The 19,132-nt window shown below is 43.2% G+C and overlaps 1 protein-coding gene across 1 annotated transcript in view; it reads right to left on the bottom strand.

Moving 5' to 3' along the window:
• Positions 1 to 19,132, bottom strand: part of elmo1 (engulfment and cell motility 1 (ced-12 homolog, C. elegans)) — a gene marked incomplete at its 3' end in the record, with an annotated part of 190,733 nt that overhangs the window by 86,029 nt on the left and 85,572 nt on the right. The window contains exons 4-9 of the mRNA XM_083766926.1: positions 18,377 to 18,417; positions 17,536 to 17,608; positions 17,312 to 17,362; positions 15,733 to 15,902; positions 5,892 to 5,927; positions 1,806 to 1,905 (exon numbers count right to left, since the gene is read on the bottom strand). Coding sequence (XP_083623052.1) covers positions 1,806 to 1,905; positions 5,892 to 5,927; positions 15,733 to 15,902; positions 17,312 to 17,362; positions 17,536 to 17,608; positions 18,377 to 18,417 — 471 coding nt within the window. The remainder of the gene's footprint in view (positions 1 to 1,805; positions 1,906 to 5,891; positions 5,928 to 15,732; positions 15,903 to 17,311; positions 17,363 to 17,535; positions 17,609 to 18,376; positions 18,418 to 19,132) is intronic.

Genomic DNA, 19,132 nt, shown 5'->3' with positions numbered 1-19,132 from the left:
TCTGGGACATTAATAAAGACCTTGAACCTTGTACTTCTTTGCCTTTTTTTTTTACTATTTTGAAAAACATTTTTGAATAGTTCAACTAGCCAATCTGAATTGACACGTTGTGAACTATTCAAAAATGTTTAGCAAAATAAAAAATAAAAAAGGCAAAGAAGTTTAAGGATAAGTGGTGTTTAGCGGTGACGAACATGGACCCCATTGGAGGTCTCCAGACGTCTTTATAATCATCCCCTGTGGTGCCAAAGACACTATTTATTTTTAATGTGTTTTAATCGGCCAAATCGTCTGGGCACTCTAGCGTCTTTATTCTGAATAATCCATGAGGATCTGTTGTGTTAAAACAGGACAGGATATTTTGAGATGGGGCGGCCAAATACATATGATTGTGGGGGGTCCTTGAAACAAAAAGGTCTGGGCACCACTGATATAGAAACATAGTTATTTCAGAAAACTGTCAGGATCTAGAATCGTCCTATAGGGTCTTAACGGTTTAGTTAGAGCAATCCTCAGGCATTCAGGGTGAAATGAAGCCTGCAAAAAGCTGCACAATCCTCAGCCCTTTTTCTCCTCGTCTCCAAAGTGTCTATCTGGCTGATATAACAACGTTGTTCTATAATGATGGTGGCTGTTCTTATGACAGAGGAAAAAGTAGAACAACAGTAAAATAGTATAGAAAGAGAGGGTCTATACGGAGCTAGAAAACCTGACCTGTTTTAACATGCCGTGGCTCTGGAGTACTCAGAGCTGCTTCTCAAAGCAAAGCTTAACCCATTTTGGACGGGGAACGCCTTTTGGTGTCTTAAGCATTATGACATACTTTAGCTACTGAAAAATAGCAGATCTACAAGCTCGAGCTTGTAGATGTGGCGCAAATCTTTGAATATATATTTTTTCAGAATCTTTGCTTCTGGGGAGGTTCCTGGAACAACATATTCTTCAGATGGGGGTCGACGGCCAATTGCATAATAGTTTTTGGGTTCTTTGACATGAAAAACTTTGAGAATCACTGATATTAGAAACATGAGGTTTTTCAGAAAACTGCCAGGATTTAGAAGACTTTTTTTTTTAAATTTCGCCGTCAGGCCTAAATGGTTTAAGCAGTATAATATACAGGCTTATGGGATTAACTAAAGAAAAAAAGAAAAAGAAGCTCCTCCAATGTTTCAAACGTCTTCTCATCCCTGTCATTACCGGGACCTTTCAAAGGTGTACAGTACCATACTGCAGTGGTTCTAAACCGTGTGGCTATTGCAAGTGGGCCCCAAATAATAATGGCAAAAAACACTAATAATGATATAACGTGTCGCAAGCGGTTGTAGATCTTCTATTTTCAGCATGCAACCATGAAGCATAAATTGTCTTTTAGTTCTACCCGATCTCTACTCCACTAGTCTCTCCAACATTTTAGTATATAGTTTTTATTTGTTGACGAAAATGTCAGTACATTCATAGTTTTCAGTGAAAAAAATGTCAACGAACATTTTTTATTATTTTTATTTTAAGCCCAGAATTTTTTCAACCCATTTTTTTCACCCAGCGTCAATGATCTAATGTAACCCTGGATGCTACACTCCCTCTGCCAACCTGGGGAGAGCAACGGACTGACCTCATGCTTCTTTCAATGCATGAGGAGTCCAAGCCATACTTCTTTAGTTTTCACCTGACGGGGGGGGGGAAGTTTCCCTCGGTTGGAGCTTAGAGTATATATGAATAGAGAGGGCATCAGAGTTCTCCTCCATCCACTTGCATTAAGTTGCAATAGAGAGAGTATAGAGAGAAGGAGATAAACTCTACGGTACCTTCTTGATGAAGGCCACAGAGAAGGTGTCCCAGGATACGATGCCGTGGTCCATCAGCTCCACAAAGGCCGTCAGGGTGAAGGACAGGAGCTCCCCGAAGCTATGAGACAGCGCACACACACACACACACACACACACACACACACACACACACACACACACACACACACACACACACACACACACACACACACACACACACACACACACACACACACACACACACACACACACACACACACGAAAACAAAATACAAACCCACTCTATATGGACTGGCAGAAAGACAGACAGACAGATATATAGGCGTTGAATATCATACACAGCTGCGAAGCCAAGCTGACAGAGAGAGAGAGAGAGAGAGGAAAAGTTAGGAAAGAGAAACGGGTGGAGAGACAGAGACAGAACCACCGATGCTGCCCCCCGGGGGCCGAACACCAAAGATATGCTGAGACAGAGACAGAACCATCGATGGTCCCCTTGGGGCCCGGTGGAGAGACAGAGACAGAACCATCGATGGTCCCCTCGGGGCCCGGTGGAGAGACAGAGACAGAACCATCGATGGTCCCCTCGGGGCCTGAAGACCAAAGATATGCTGAGACAGAGACAGAACCATCGATGGTCCCCCCGGGGCCTGAAGACCAAAGATATGCTGAGACAGAGACAGAACCATCGATGGTCCCCTCGGGGCCCAGTGGAGAGACAGAGACAGAACCATCGATGGTCCCCCCGGGGCCCGCTGGAGAGACAGAGACAGAACCACCGATGCTGCCCCCGGGGGCCCGAAACACCAAAGATATGCTGAGACAGAGACAGAACCACTGATGTGGCCCCCGTGGGCCCGGTGGAGAGACAGAGACAGAACCATCGATGGTCCCCTCGGGGCCCGGTGGAGAGACAGAGACAGAACCATCGATGGTCCCCCCGGGGGCCGAAACACCAAAGATATGCTAAGAAATAAAACATATACAAAAAGACGGAGACCGACGGTAGGAGCGACAGTCGAGAGAGAGCGAGAGAACACCCAGGACAGAAGATATAGTTATGGGAGGGAGAGACAGCGCCCCCTACAGACAGACAGCAGGGAGCGGGCGCCAGACAGCCAGCCAGGCAGCTTGGAGAGAGAGATAGAGAGAGAGAGAGGCTTTCTACCTGATGGGCATGGTTATAGAGCACCGAAGTCTGACGTCAATATTGGTAGAGGGCGCAAATCCACGGGTTCGTGTACTTTTTTATTTGCATTGGTAATCCCCCTAGGGGGATTTTAGACCGCCTCATATAAGAACTGTGTTTGAAAAATAAACATGTCATCTCGGCCGTTACACTCATATGAACATGAAGAATCAACTGACTGAGAGAAAACGCTATTGTTACTGCTACTGAATTAGTTACATTTTTGCTAGAAATAGACTATCAAATATGAGAGACTGTATCAAACGATACAGAGACACCTCCCTGACAATAACGCAGAGACAGCTTGTTTATCTTTGGACCACAATGCTTATATGAAACGATTTTAAGATGAGCCCATGTTATTCTCCATAGAGAAATTATCTTCCGTGAACCAGGCAGGGGAATAGAGGGGACGAGCGAGTGATGTCAGGACTTCGAAGCTCTATATGCCTAAACCCGACCACACCGAATAATAACCTCAGAACCCATCGGGTAGAATGCCCCGGGAACGAGTGAAGCCTCGTGGAGAGAGAGAAAGAGAGAGAGCGTTAGGCGCCGTCATGCACTGATCAGAAACAACAAAGAAAGAAAGGCGGCTTCACTTTAACACAGTCGTGTCCTGCAGGCGTATACCGTTAATGGCAGTAATTTAATAATACATTCTAATATATTTAAATAGCAGTATAACAATCTTGTGGTTTATCTAACTGATGGCGGACGTGGTGGTTCAGTCAAACATATACTTAACACTGTAATGCTGTTTGGACGCGCGTTTAACGACCTGTAGAGAGACATGTGGCCCCCGGGCCGCCAGTTGCCCATGTCTGTCTGCACTGCTGCATATATACCGACTGCGTAAAGTTGGACTCTACTGACCCCCAGTGTTGATGCTGTGAACTACATTGTATCTACTCATTTTAGTAGGCGTTCATTCAGTTTAATTGTATGGATTATATGCCTTTGAGTCTTCAAAAATCTAATGAAGCCATAATGAAAACATAATACTGGTAAAAATAATAATAAAAAATAAGAATTGGCAACAGCATGAGTAATAAAACATACTGGCATCTTGCATTAGATACCGGGTATACCGCCAGCATTCCACTTGTGGTCATTAATTGACATTTTTCCGGTCAATAATCCCATTAACGTCCTTGTTACCATTTACAGTTTACAATGTTATTTTGTTCACGGTCAAAGGAACGATAGAAAATGCATTAAAAATTGAAGAAAGTGCAAAGTGAAGTCGTGATGAGTGTAAGTTGTTATTCAGGTCAAATGGAAGCCAGCTCTGTTGAAAAGCCCTCCGTGGACCTGAAGAGAGCTCTCTGACATGAAGAACACCCAGATTTAAGTTTCTGAACAGCCGTCGCATCACAAACCACTAGATTTTCCAGGGCAACCAACTGCACTAGATTGTCTCTGTTCATCTACAAAGAACCAAGTGAACCGTGGTGTGCCATGGCATGGCCAAAGCCCAGAACTTACACAGAAAATAACCTAACCCATTCTGGGCGGGAAGTTGGAACCCCTTTTGCTTTTAACTAAGCATTATGTTATACTTCAGCTATTGAAAAATAGCAGATCTACAAGCTTGTAGGTCTGCTATTTTTGAAAAATCGTAAAAATGCGGCACAAATCTTTGAATATATATTCTTTCAGAGCGAACGTTTTTTTTTTTTCCCCGACGTCAGGCCTAAATAACTTTAAAACTTTTATTTTCATAAAGTTTTCAGCCCACAACGCATCACACCTTTTTTTTTAATATATGACGCAACTCACCCTTCAGGGGTGCTTCTGGTTATAATGTAAATAAAATAAAATAAAATAAAATTTATCATAATAACTTCACAGGTTCTGGAAGGTATGATTTAACTGTCATATCAAAACGTATTAAAAACCATGGTAACTTTGTATGAGAAAACAGACAGATAATACTTTTTCATTAGGCTACATTTCATATTTGAGGTGAATCTGGGTGTTCTTTCAGTCGGCGCATCTCCCCCCAGGAACCAGATACAGTTAAAGCTGCTATAAGCAATATGTAAAAATTTGAAATTTGAAATAAAATTTAAAAAACATTATTCAGACAGCCAGCAATGTGTAAAACGCTCCCAAAATCTGTGTTAGTCTCTGTGACACATCTAGGGGCCACAGTATGCATTCAAAGATGTTCCTAGAAGCTTTGTCATTGGTCGATTTACCTGTCTTGAGGCAGCGGTGGCCGAACGGTTTGCGGAGCGGTCTTGATATCGGAAGGTCGCTATAGTTCGTATCCCCGGACCGGCACGTTAAAATTACCAACGCTGAAGTGCCCTTGAACAAGGCATTGAACCTCTACCATGAAATTCTCTATGAGCAGGGCCTGGCTGTAAACAAGTTCTTGAGCTTAGTCCAGTTACCCTGGGTAAACATGGTACCTTTGCTTTGCTTTGCTTTGTCTACTTTTTTCTTCCAATGACAAAGCTTCTGGAACATCATTGAATGCAGATTGTGGCCCCTAGATGTGTCACAGAGACTACATTTATTTGTGGGAGTGTTTTACTAATACCAAAACAATAAAATAAAATAGATGGACATATTATTGCTTATAGCAGCTTTACAAAGGTTACATTTAAACCTTATTGCCCAATACCACATGCAAAATCTAAACAAAACGGAAACAGAGAGAGAATGCTTAGAGTTGCGTGAGTCGTAGAGAGACACTGATCTCAACACGGAAGCCTATTAGTGAAGAGATAAAAACACAAAAAGATGTTGTTATTTTTCCCATAAAGGCAACGGAGTGGAGGGGGCGGAGTCTTGATCATGCAGACTCCGCCCACTGGGGGGGGGGGGAGGGGGGGGGGGTTAGAAGAGCAGAGCCAATGACGTTAGCCGGCTTTTGAAAGTCGTGGTGGGGGGGCGGAGCTTACCAGGGCTTCATAATCTTCTGCAGTTTCTGATATCGCCTGTAAAGATTTGAGAAACTTTGGCGTTAACGTACGGCCGGGTGAATGTACAGTATTGCAGTCTCATATATGCTTAGATGGGGGAAAACTAGAGAGATTATGACCTTTAGAACAGATTTAAAGGTTAAAGACTGATGTAGACAACAATACAAGTACATTAAATTAACAGTTTATTCAATAGGCTAAATACTTGACGTTTTGCGAGAGTATAGGTGGCTTGAGTTGGCAGAAAAAAATAAATTTGACCAAAAAGTTGATTCCTATTTAAAACACTGAATGCATGCAAAGCAACCAGTTGAAAACGCAGCCTGACAACCAACTCTACTCTACTACTGTAGCATCACATCAAATAAGGATAGGCTGCTTCTATACTTTATAGACACTATATGCATACACAATGCTGATACGTAACATTTTTTTCCAAACCACATTTGCATTTCGCAAGAAAAGATATGCCATTTTAGTGAGTCGACACTGTGATGCAGTCAAAGTGAAAAGACCTTCAACCATTTTAAATGAGCGAGTTGAACCCTGTAGTATTGATAAAGATGAAATGTATAGTGATATATTTTAGCTGAAAAAAAAAAGTGAGTGTAAATGTGGAGATGGATTTTTCTTTGTTTTTCGTTTTGTTTTGTTTTAATTTAACAAAGCTGTTGGCTCAAGTGTTAATTAATATCCATCAAAGAACAAAGATGTCCGGTCCACAGCTGTGTCTCGCCTGATTGGTAGACCTGGGGCTACATTTCCGTCACCGCTAAACCCCTTATCCCTAAAATTATTTGCCTTTTTTCTTTTACTATTTTGAAAAACATTTTTGAATAGTTCAACTAGCCCATCTACATTGACACGTTGTGAGCTTGTAGACTGGGCCATTTTAACTATTCAAAAATGTTTTGCAAAATAGTAAAGAAAATGTTTTTTAGTGTTTTAGCGGTGACAAAAATGGAGCCCCTGGTTGGGTCAGCTACTGTACTTCGAAAGCGTAGCTTGTACAGCTACAATTAAGTATCTCACCATGGCAGTAGCTTGATCAAGCTAAATGTCTGCCCCTGGAGAAATGTAGCTTGAAAAGTTACAGCTACATAGGAAAAGTAGCTCAGCTATATACTTTGAGCGACTTTTTTTGTCAGCGTTAAATTGAGAACATACATGTGGTGTAGCCTATATGAAACAAAATATATATGCTACAAAAAAAGTCACCTGCAAGCAGAAATATGCCTATCTTTTTTGGGCCCAATAAAGTGGATTAGGTGAGGATTCTGGTATTGTGCTCAACAACAGCAGCGCAATAAAGTGGATTAGGTGGTGCTGGCGCAATCCCCCCAGCATATGGAAGAGAAACTCGCAGGGGACTCTGAGGAAAATAGATGTCGCTGTGATTTCAATCATTCCAAACAAGCAACGCCACATGTTGGCCAGCAGGGGGGAGCATTCTACTTCCAATGACAGAGCCCCACTTGAGCAGTGGACCGTGGTGTGAAAACAGTGTTAAAATTGTGTTGACTAGATTAAGACTAAAAGACTAAGGTAAATAGGACTACGACATAATGTTGTGTAAGTGGCGGGGGGGGAGGGGGGGGCTATAAGACATCCATTATACACTATATGCTACTAGTTCAACCTGCAGCAATAGCATCATATTCCAGATATCAAAGTAAAGCAATGACACTGCTACAGGCCTATACTTTGTTACAGCAAGTGCTCCACAACAACAGAAGTGCATGCCCACAACAAACACTCCACTGAACATTGTTTGTATTTGTATGTAGCCTACTGTAGATAGCTGCTCTTATACTGTCATTAATAATGACAGTATGCATGCACGCGCGCGCACACACACACACACACACACACACACACACACACACACACACACACACACACACACACAAGCGCCGAGACGAATCAAACACACACTCACTCACACACGCGCGCGCGCAACTGGCGGAAAAACGGCGCCGACCAAAATGGAATAAAGACGCAAGCAACTTGCAAGGCACATGCACGCGGCACTGAAACAACACACGCACACAAACACAGCCTCTCTCTCTCTCTCCACTTTTAATGTCATTAAACCAGCGATTATGTTGCTTAATTAACTTTGTGAGATGAATGAAGCAGACCACAATAATACCTTTCTGTGGGTCCGGTGTGCGGTCAGCTGTTTGCCGCCCAAGCAAGCATTTCAAACTCACAAAACGTATGTTTGTCTCCTTTCCTTTTGGTATATCCAAAATGGACTACCGGTATATTATGCTCCCAGTCTCTTAGCTTAATTTTCCCCTCCACGGACACGGGACAAAACGGACTATAAAGTAAATAATACACTTATTTTCATTTAAAATACTTCCTCTCGCCATTCTTTCACCCTGGGTAAACATAGTAGGCTACCTTTCCATTTTCCACCCGCCTTTCTTTCACATAAACAACCACACACGAGCAGGTGCTGTGATTGGTCTGAGGCGGGCCTTAGGGCTGAGCACAGCCCTCTATTGCCACTGGGGCTGAGAGATTTTAGCCCCAATGGCAAGTAAACCAAGCAGGCGTGTTTATTGGCAGCTGTCAATCATTCAACGCAATGAAAGCCAATGGAAGCATTTTGGGCTGTAAAAAAAAAATCAGCCCATTTTGGACCTATTTTGTGTTTTTCTTGTAACTATTTGATGCTGTTGCTGCTTTAGATTATACCATAATATAAAAGTATCTATTCTAAAACATTTTAATAATAATTTATCATCTTTACTCCATAAGATAGGGAGGGCTGAGCCCCACTTGCCCATTGATAAGACTACCGGTAAATCAAAATATTCTGAAAAAAAAAAAAAAACTGGTGTGAAAGTGACTATTAAAAACTCCACTACATCTCAGAGGCAAATATTGTGCTTTTTTTGTACTGAACTACAGTCATTTGACAACTTTAGTTAGTATAGTTACTGAGCATATTTAGATTATGAATACTTAACCATTAACCATTTCATACTTGTGCCATTCAAAAACAAGCTCACAACATGTTCATGTTGTGAGCTTGTATGTCGGCTATAATTCAGAAAACATGAAAATGTGCAAGTACCTTTACTTTGCATCTGCAAGATCAAAATGTGTCGCTTTGTGCCGCGTTTTGAGCTCGTAAATCTGCTAATTTTGATGCTTTTGTGTGACGCTGTAGTGCAGCGGTGCTTGTAGATCTGCTCATTTTGATGCTTTTGTGTGACGCTGTAGTGCAGCGGTGCTTGTAGATCTGCTCATTTTAATGCTTTTGTGAGACGCTGTAGTGCAGCGGTGCTTGTAGATCTGCTCATTTTTATGCTTTTGTGAGACGCTGTAGTGCAGCGGTGCTTGTAGATCTGCTCATATTGATGCTTTTGTGAGACGCTGTAGTGCAGCGGTGCTTGTAGATCTGCTCATTTTGATGCTTTTGTGAGACGCTGTAGTGCAGCGGTGCTTGTAGATCTGCTCATTTTGATGCTTTTGTGAGACTATGTAGTGCAGCGGTGCTTGTAGATCTGCTCATTTTGATGCTTTTGTGAGACGATGTAGTGCAGCGGTGCTTGTAGATCTGCTCATTTTGATGCTTTTGTGAGACGCTGTAGTGCAGCGGTGTCCAAAAGGTAGATCGTGATCTACACAGACGACCACATGACATGCTCCTAAAATATATAATATAATTAAAATATAATTAAAAACTATTTTTGGCATCTGCCACGTGAATCCATTTTGCCCTTCTAAGTGTGTTTGTCTTATATATCTAACACCTCAGGGTAACTGTTTAAAACTATTTTCAGCAATGGGATAATATTCTTGATGTTGTTGAGCTGGTCAGTTTCTCGAGACGAGTAAAAAAAAAAAGTGTGGGCACCCCTGCTGTTTGTAGTAATAATAATAATAATAATAATAATAATAATAATAATATTACTGCTGTTAGTGTGATCATTCATTAGTTACACTAGACCTGTACGTGCCCGTCGGCCACCGGCCTACCTGAGAATGATGCAACTTGGGAACCTAATAATACCCGTTGTCAACATGTCACAGCACCCGTTTTAACTGTCTGTCTGTGTGTGTCCCACATGGAGATCTCTGTATCTGCATGTGTGTGAAGAGGGAAAATTGACTGACTGTGACTGTGGTTAAGTATAGGCTAATCAATTGTCAGGTGTGGGGGTTGCCGTGGCAATCAATTGACTGAGGCAGAGGCTGGAAATTGCACAGGTGAGGGGATTTAGGCTGATTAGGCCCACTGGCCGAGCCTGAGCAGAGCCTTTTGTGGTGGTTCTGCAGAACCGTGGGTCCGACCGACTCGAGTCCAGGCACTGCACTCCCTGTGGGGGTGTGTGTGGAACGGGTGTGTCGAATATGAAGTCGGTGGGGCAAACGGTTCTCGAGTTACGTGCATTACAACCGTACACACACACAGACACATAACCCCTGCTGTAGTGTGATCATTCATTAGTTACATTTGAACAAAAAATATATAATATGGAGATAAGAGGTATAGCAACGAAATAGTTTTGTCACGTCCCACCACTGTACATACGGAATGGGTATCTGTGAAGTGTGTGTTTTTAAGCTCCTTCTGTGAAAGAGACAAACACCCACACACTGCACTCTGAATCAGTGTTTAGCAGGGCTCATTTCCAAGAAAACGTAATGTCGTCGCTGTCGGGAACAAAGCCTTATTTCCATAATTCTAGCCCTTTTGCCTAAATTAACGCCCTACTTTGATCCACAAGCTCGAAAACGAGGCGCAGAGCGACGCGATTCAACCTTGTAGATCTGCTACTTTTGAATTTGAATGCTGAATGTTTTCGGACATAATGAGGGAGCAGTGCATGTTCGCCAACCTTGATGCATGTTCGGACTAACAGGACTTCGGATCTATGGGCAGTTCCCTGTCTGTCTGTCTGTCTGTCACAAGGCAGAATTCCCTCTTTTGGTAGACAAACAGGGAGAAGGGCGCACACCTGTATCGGTGATTGTGCTAATGGCCTTGGGGCAGTAAAGATAGAAAAATAAGATGCTGAAATCATTGTGGCTATGACTGAGTGTGCGGCCTTTTCTTATTTTTTTCAGAATTTCCTCTGTCCCCTCTGTCAACAAAAGTAGTGCTGATTTTATATATGACTTTGATTATGCTTGCACCTCTTGGTTCATCAATATCTCAAGTTTCAGACCGATTTGACTGTGACTTATCGGCCTTAAGCCCCTCATCCTCATCCTCATCATCATCATCATCATCATCATCAAACGAAGACGAGAAGTGTTCGTCAACTACCTTTTTCCACTGACGAAAACTAAATGGAAACAAAATGAAAACTAAGCTATGATGACTAACACTAAGACTAAATATATACTGACAATTTCGTCAACAAATAAAAACTAGACTAAAATGTTAAGAAGGGACTATAGTGGACAGGATATTCAGTATAAGTCATTTTACAATTAGTTAATAATTTCACCAAAACAATTTAGGCTATGCCCTTTAAATTACAAAATAACACTGTCTGTCAGTTATGTAACATAAGAGGATTAAATAGAATTAAATAGGATTAAGCCTGAGCCAATTTACTTACTGACTTACTACTCCCTAGCTTAGGCAAAAACAAAAGTTGCCTACTAAGTCACAAAGCCAAGTGACTATACGGCCTAAAGCAGTGTTTCCCAAAGTGGGGTCCGGGGACCCCCAGGGGTCCTTGAGGGATTTCCAGGGGGTCCCCAGCTAAATTATAATTTGCAACCAAATGGACCCTTATGGGTCTGTAACTCAGAGAGTGTACAAATGGAACCAAATATGGACTCTAATGGGTCCATTTGTACACTCTCAGAGTTAAATTAACATTGACTTTACAATTATAAATCGGGGGTCCCAGAGATAGAAGTGCTATTAAATGGGGGTCCACGGGGCTATAATTAGTGTCAACTTGGGGGTCCTTGACATGAAAAGGTTTGGGAACCACTGGCCTAAATAAAGGGCCATTATAATCAGGCTTAAGCTCCGGGAAAACTGTCCTCACAATGTCTAGACTATAGTTAAATAAACTCTGCTATACTTGAGGGGACATTCTGGTCCTCATGGAGGGGGGGAGAGAGAGAGAGAGAGGGGGAGAGAGAGAGAGAGAGAGAGAGAGAGAGAGAGAGAGAGAGAGAGAGAGAGAGAGAGAGAGAGAGAGACAGAGAGACAGAGAGAGAGAGAGAGAGAGAGAGAGAGAGAGAGAGAGAGATCTAGGAGGTGGAGACTGAGACACACTTTCTATTAAAATGTAATAAATATGATAATTTAAGAACCAAATATTTGTAATAAATTTGTGTTGTTGTTCCCAAAGTTTAAAGAGAATGACAAACAGGTCATTCTGTTCTGAGAGGGACCTGCTGCACAGCATGTGACTGCGTGTCACAAAAAACGGGACAAACAGGCCTAGCAAACAACACTCAATGTGACGTTATGTTGACACTATGTTGACACACACACACGCACACCACGGACACATATTCCATCATTGACTGAATATTTGCATATTGTACTGTGAAAGTTAATCTTCTATGTATATGTTTGATATTGTTTTCAGTTTTTTTTTTCTTTTTTCTGTTATTTCTTTTTGCTGCATTTTATGCTTTGGCAATATTGTAATTACAATTGCATGCCAATAAAGCTATTTGAATTGAAAACATTGAGAGAGAGAGAGAGAGAGAGAGAGAGAGAGAGTGAGAGAGAGAGAGAGAGAGAGATAATTACTATACGTCTCTCTCTCTCAGAAATTGTGTCTCAGCATGAATATGGTTGAACTCACTCTGACCTTCCAGCTGAGGAGATGATCTCCACACACACACACACACACACACACACACACACACACACACACACACACACACACACACACACACACACACACACACACACACACACACACACACACACACACACACACACACACACACACACACACACACACACACACACACACACACACACACAGACATCAAAGGGGGCTTCATCCCCCTGCCCTTTTAACCGTCTTTAAAGAAGTATTTACTACACGGTGAAAGAAATGCAAATGCACAACCTTTCCTTTCCTTTCCTTTCCTTTCCTTTCCTTTCCTTTCCTTTCCTTTCCTTGTCATATCCGAAGGCAGCATTCATGAGAATTGACCTATAGCTAAGCCCCTCCCCAAACTGCTATGGTCCAATCACAGCTAAGCATAACATGGATTAGACAAAACCTCTCCACCAATAGTTTTCCTATAAAGAAAAAAACATTGTTGTAAAAAAAAAAAGAAATGTCGCACACATATTTTTCCAGTGCATATGGCAGGCCTTGTTGGCGTATTTGGAAGAGATTTTTGAAGGTCTGGGTTCCAAAAATGAACCAGTATTTAATGTGAAAAAACCATGATATTTACATTGGAATGAATGAGCCTGGCTGTAAAGTGGTAGAGGGCGGAGCTTTGCTAAAGGTGAATTGCCTTTTCCAGAACTCTCCTGAACTCTAACGCAGCATTTTGCGCTGAAAGAATCTTCAATATAGCTACAGAGTGTGGGGCTCACGTCCCCCCCCCAAAATAAATAAATAAATAGCTGATCTACAAGCTCTCAACGATTCGCAGCACGATGCGTTGTGAGATTGTAGATCCGCTGTTATTGCATTTATTTGAATTTGAGTCCCTGCCTCTCATTCTCTGCACGTCTGTTGGAATCTTCTCAGCAGCTTTCAGTTCTGTTGCAGAGTGTCTCGCAGGCAGCAGTGTGTGTGCCGTAGCATTAGCGTGGTCAATAAAGACCATTGTACAGACACACACACAGAGTGAGAGACGCAGCATAATCCCTTTTTGATTATATAATCCTTGTCTTGGCTGTCATTATAGTAGAAAAGCGTATTTTTAACACTAGCATGACTGAAGTAAAATCAGACAGAAGTAGCATGTGCTTAAATTCATATTTAGAAAATGTTTCAGATGTCAAACATGTCTGATATGATGGAATGGTGTGCTAGTGAAGAAATGGCACATCTACAAGTTCACAAAGTGACATGTTCACATTGTGATTATTATATTACCGGTAATTGCAAAAAAAAGAATGGATATAATACAGGAATTGTTTGGAAAACAATATATTACAGTTTCAGCCATACTTATGAATATGCACGCCTTTGTTGTTGTTCACTCTAACACACCTGCACAGAAAACTCCCTATGGTTTACCACACACACCTGTTATGATCCAGCACGCGCACACACACACGCACACACACTAAATCCCTATATGGTTCACCACACACACCTGTTATGATCCAGCACGCGCACACACACGCACACACACTAAATCCCTATATGGTTCACCACACACACCTGTTATGATCCAGCACGCGCACACACACGCACACACACTAAATCCCTATATGGTTCACCACACACACCTGTTATGATCCAGCATGCGCACACGCACGCACACACACACACTAAATCCCTATGATTCACCCTGACCACAGACACCTCTTATGATCCATAACACACACACACACACACACACACACACACACACACACACACACACACACACACACACACACACACACACACACACACACACACACACGCTCCATGTCGATCTCTGTCTAAACACACACCAGACTGTTTACTGTCTGGACCCAGACAACTGAAACCAGAAGGTTTTGGTCGGCTGCTGCTGCTCTGCACAGTGGCGGGTTTAACAATTTGGGGGCTCCCTGCAAAGCTGAAGCAGGGGGGCGCCCTTCCGTGTGGGGGGCCACGGCGATGTGGCGGACAGCGGGTGGTCGGCGCCACTCCTTTCCATGCCATGGCGGAAGGCAAGGCAGCGTTCAGGAGAATAGCTTTTTTCCCGAAGTCTCCTGAACTTGAACACAGCATTTTGCGTTGAACCAATTTGTTTAGAAATCCATGCTGTATATACACGAAAATAGCTGATTTACAAGCCCACGTGTCACAGCGTGATACGTGCGGGGGTTGTAGATCTGTTATGTTTGTCTAAAAGTGCCCTCTTATGGGATTTCATCCCCTGCCCCTCTAAGCTGTTAAAACACTGTTAAAACACATACTATTTCTAATGCTATTTTTGACTCATACTGTATGTGACTTGAAAAATGAAGAAAGAAACTTTGATTAAAAAAACCCACTCCTTTCTGTCTGTGAAAATAGCCGATCGACAAGCTCACTACGCAGTCGCGTTGTGAGCTCGTAGATCTGCTATTTTCACTATTTTTTTCTCAACACTCAACAAAAAATAAGAAATATGGAGATACGAGATTTCTTGACCCGACAGCGACGATTTTGCTTTGCCAAGTCTCTGAGGAGACAGACGCTAAACCAAAGTGTGGTACAACAACGCACACAGACACACACACACGCGCACACACACACACACACACACACCACACACACACACACACACACAAACACATACCAATCAAAGTCTATCAAAGAGACAACATGCTTGCTCGCACGTACGCACGCACGCACGCACACACACACACACAGAGTCCAATGGAAGTCTATCAAACAGACAACACATGCACGCACACAAACACGCACACAAAATGTGGAAAAAAAGGACGTTTGGAACGGCAACTTGGAACAAACAATAGAGCGTCCACACAGACAGATGGTACGATAAGCATGATACATACTGTGTGCTTGCGTACAGTGCGTGCGGTACAGTGCGTGCGTGTGTGCGTGCGTGCGTGCATGCTTGCGTACAGTGCGTGCGGTACAGTGCGTGCGTGTGTGCGTGCGTGCGTGCGTACAGTGCGTGCAGTACAGTGCGTGCCACTCACTCTGTCCCGCTCTCCACCTGGTTGGTGAGCAGGATGATGCCGTCCAGGTTGATGAACTCCTGGGCGAAGGTGATGTCCCTGGAGGCCTTGGCCAGGTCCTTCAGCCCCTCCAGCTTAGCGTCCATGCTGGAGGACTGGATCCTCTCGTGGAGCTTCGCCGACGTCTGGGACTGCATGGAGGAGAGGACAATTAATTAATTAACACCATTTAGACCTGAGGACGACGTCTGGGACTGCATGGAGGAGAGGACAATGAATGAATGAACACCATTTAGACCTGAGGACCAGTCTACAAATGGGACTGAATTTGACAGTTTTTTTTAATTTTTCGTTTGGCTTCAAATTGACATATTGGTTGTTCAGTTTGACTCACCAGTTTTGGAGATATGGCTTATAGAGTAATGTCGTATAGAGTAATGTCTTATAGAGTAATGTCTTATAGAGTATTGTTTTGAGTTGAGAAAACAGGCTTGAAAGGTTCTGTGGTCTCTAACATTACACCTAGCTACATGTTTAAGCATTTATTTCATATTTACAGCTCTCGATTTCAGCTCTGACACTTATTTCAGACATAGTATGTGAAGAGCCTGCCTGTGCTATTAACTCATGTTGAATTTAAAAATGGCAGGCTCTCAGTCAGATCTGGTCACAAATGCCTTCTAAATTCTGACAGTTTTCTGAATAATCAGACCCGTCTGAAGTGAGTGGTGCTGTACTTGTGCTGTACTGTACTGTACTGCACTGCACTGCACTGCACTGCACTGCACTGCACTGCACTGCACTGCACTGCACTGTACTGTACTGTACTGTACTGTACTGTACTGTACTGTACTGTACTGTACTGTACTGTACTGTACTGTACTGTACTGGCCCTCCTCCCTGGCCTGTCTGTGTCTGTGTGTTAGGCTGTGCAACAGTGACACTTGGGTGATGAACAAACACTATAACGCCATTTCCGTGCTCGGACACAGACCCAGACCCAGGGACACAGCCACACACATAGTCGTCTATAGGAGTGGTTGCACCACTCGAAAAACCAAAGTCAGTCGTTCTCAAACATTTTCATGTCAACGACCCACACAGATATTATGTAATTGGCCGCCGACCCCCATCTGAAAATATGTTGTTCTTCGTACTCTGGAATAATACAACTGCTCTGCACAGTAGCGGGTTTAACAATCTGGGGGCTCCCTGCAAAGATGAAGCAGGGGGGGCGCGCGCCCGTGTGGGGGGGCCACGGCGATGTGGCGGACAGCGGGCGGACAGCGGAGTGGTCGGCGGCGGAAAAAATGCAAATGCCACTCCTTTCCGTGCCATGGCGGAAGGAAGAATTGCTTTTTTCCTGAACTTGAACGCAGGATTTTGCGTTGAACAAATTTGTTTAGAAACCCATGCTGTATATACACCTGCATCTCCACTAGCTAAAGAGTGCTGGGTTGCGGCTCTAAAATAGCTGATCTACAAGCTCACAACGTGTCGCAGCGCGACGCGTTGTGAGCTTGTAGATCTGCTATTTTTGTCCAAAAGTGCCCTCTTACGGGATTTCAAAAAACAACAACAACAACATTGAGGAACTTACAGGAGACTCGGTCAGGCGTAGGATGGACCCGTTCTTGATGTCATTGCGGTTCTGCAGAGAGAAGTTGAGAAGGAGAAAAATATATAAAATAAATAAAACCGCTCTGAGCAAACGCCCGGAGGCACACGGGATGTTCTAGCATAACGTCTATAGGGGGGGGGGGGGGAGAGAGAGAGAGAGAGAGAGAGAGAGAGAGAGAGAGAGAGAGAGAAAGAGAGGCAAACCTTTTCTGTGATGTAGAAATTTGTGGAGTCAGCGTTCTGCAGAGCGTAGTTTTCGTGGTTCCCCAGAGACCAGCTGATGAAAAAAAAGACATTCTTTTAATAAAAAGATTATGTGTACGTTAACAAAATAATGTTATGCTGGCTGCACTGCGTATATCTTTAGTAAAGCAAAACTAACAGATAGCTCATTATAGTTTAAATCACGAGAGAGAGAGGCAGAGAGAGAGAGAAGGAGAGAGAGAGAGAGAGTCCTTTACATAAAGTCCTTGGAGCATTATCTTAACCCATCAAAACAGGGAAAGCATACAGTATCTGTGCCATTTTAAATTGCCATTTTTTAAGTGGTGCAAACCACTTCCTTAAGTGACTATGTGTGTGGGCTGGCTGACTGCCTGCCTGGCTGGCTGTTTGTCTGGGTATGTGTGAGCACGGAAACAGCATGGTTGTTTTTCACCACCTGTGCGCAACCTAACACACACACACAAACACACACGCACATATTAACTGTATATATGGTGATTGCAGGTGTGCCAGTACAGTACAGTACAGTACAGTACAGTACAGTACAGTACAGTACAGTACAGTACAGTACAGTACAGTACAGTACAGTACAGTACAGTACAGTACAGTACAGTACAGTACAGTACAGTACAGTACAGTACAGTACACACACACACTGGTATTTCCAACTGTAATGTATTTCCAACTCAGTTCAGGCTGCATGAACAGCGCTGGGTTTCTGCCCCCTCTATATCGTAACTCTTCTATTAGATGGCTCTGGCACACGCACACCCGTGCGCGCACACACATACACACCATGCTAAGGGAAATGCACACTTACCCCTCACACACTTCTTTGATGATGGACGACAGAGGCTTTTTCTGCAGAGAAAGGCAGAGAAATGTGCATCATTTACTGAGGTTGTCTGTATTATTATTATTATTATATATTTCTTCCTTTATTACAAATGATTTACATTCAGAGATAAAACGTCTAACTGACGTTTAGACTTAGACGTTTAGACTTCTAACTGACATTTAGAGACGTCTACAAAAGTCTTCGCAAAAATACTTTGTACGAGCCCTTTTATGACGTCTTGTTTTCCAGAGTTTGGCCAATACTACACACATCATCCGCCGTTCTGGCCAAAAGCCATCTAAATTAGACATTAAGGTTTGGGCTATACTGGCAGAAATGACAGACTTCCAACCAGTTCATAGTGTTGACCAAACTGTTCTTCAAGTGTCCTTATTGAGCAAGACACTGAACTGAACCCCTAATTCCTTTGGCGAGCAGCTCGGTTCCCTGCATGGTTTCCTCTGACCTCGGTCACATAAAAAAGACAGCTGTCTTCTCGGTGTCTCTGGGGGAGAGGGGGGGGAGGGGGGGTCAGAGCAGCTTGAAATTAATTTCCAAAGGGAGTCGCGTGGTTTTGACGAGGCAAGCTTGCTCCCTGGCCCCGCTTGCTCCATGGGGGGGGGGAGGGCAGAAGACAGCCATGGAGAAAAGCTTGTCTCTTCAAAACCCCCTCTACCCCAGAGACAGCGAGAGAGGACCCTGTCTTTCATATGCGAGCGAGGCCTCTGCTGTCGGTGT

The sequence above is a fragment of the Protomyctophum parallelum genome (assembly GCF_964188405.1).
Source record: "Protomyctophum parallelum genome assembly, chromosome: 1".
Classification (NCBI taxonomy): domain Eukaryota; kingdom Metazoa; phylum Chordata; class Actinopteri; order Myctophiformes; family Myctophidae; genus Protomyctophum; species Protomyctophum parallelum.
This window is presented reverse-complemented; position numbering and strand designations above follow the sequence as displayed.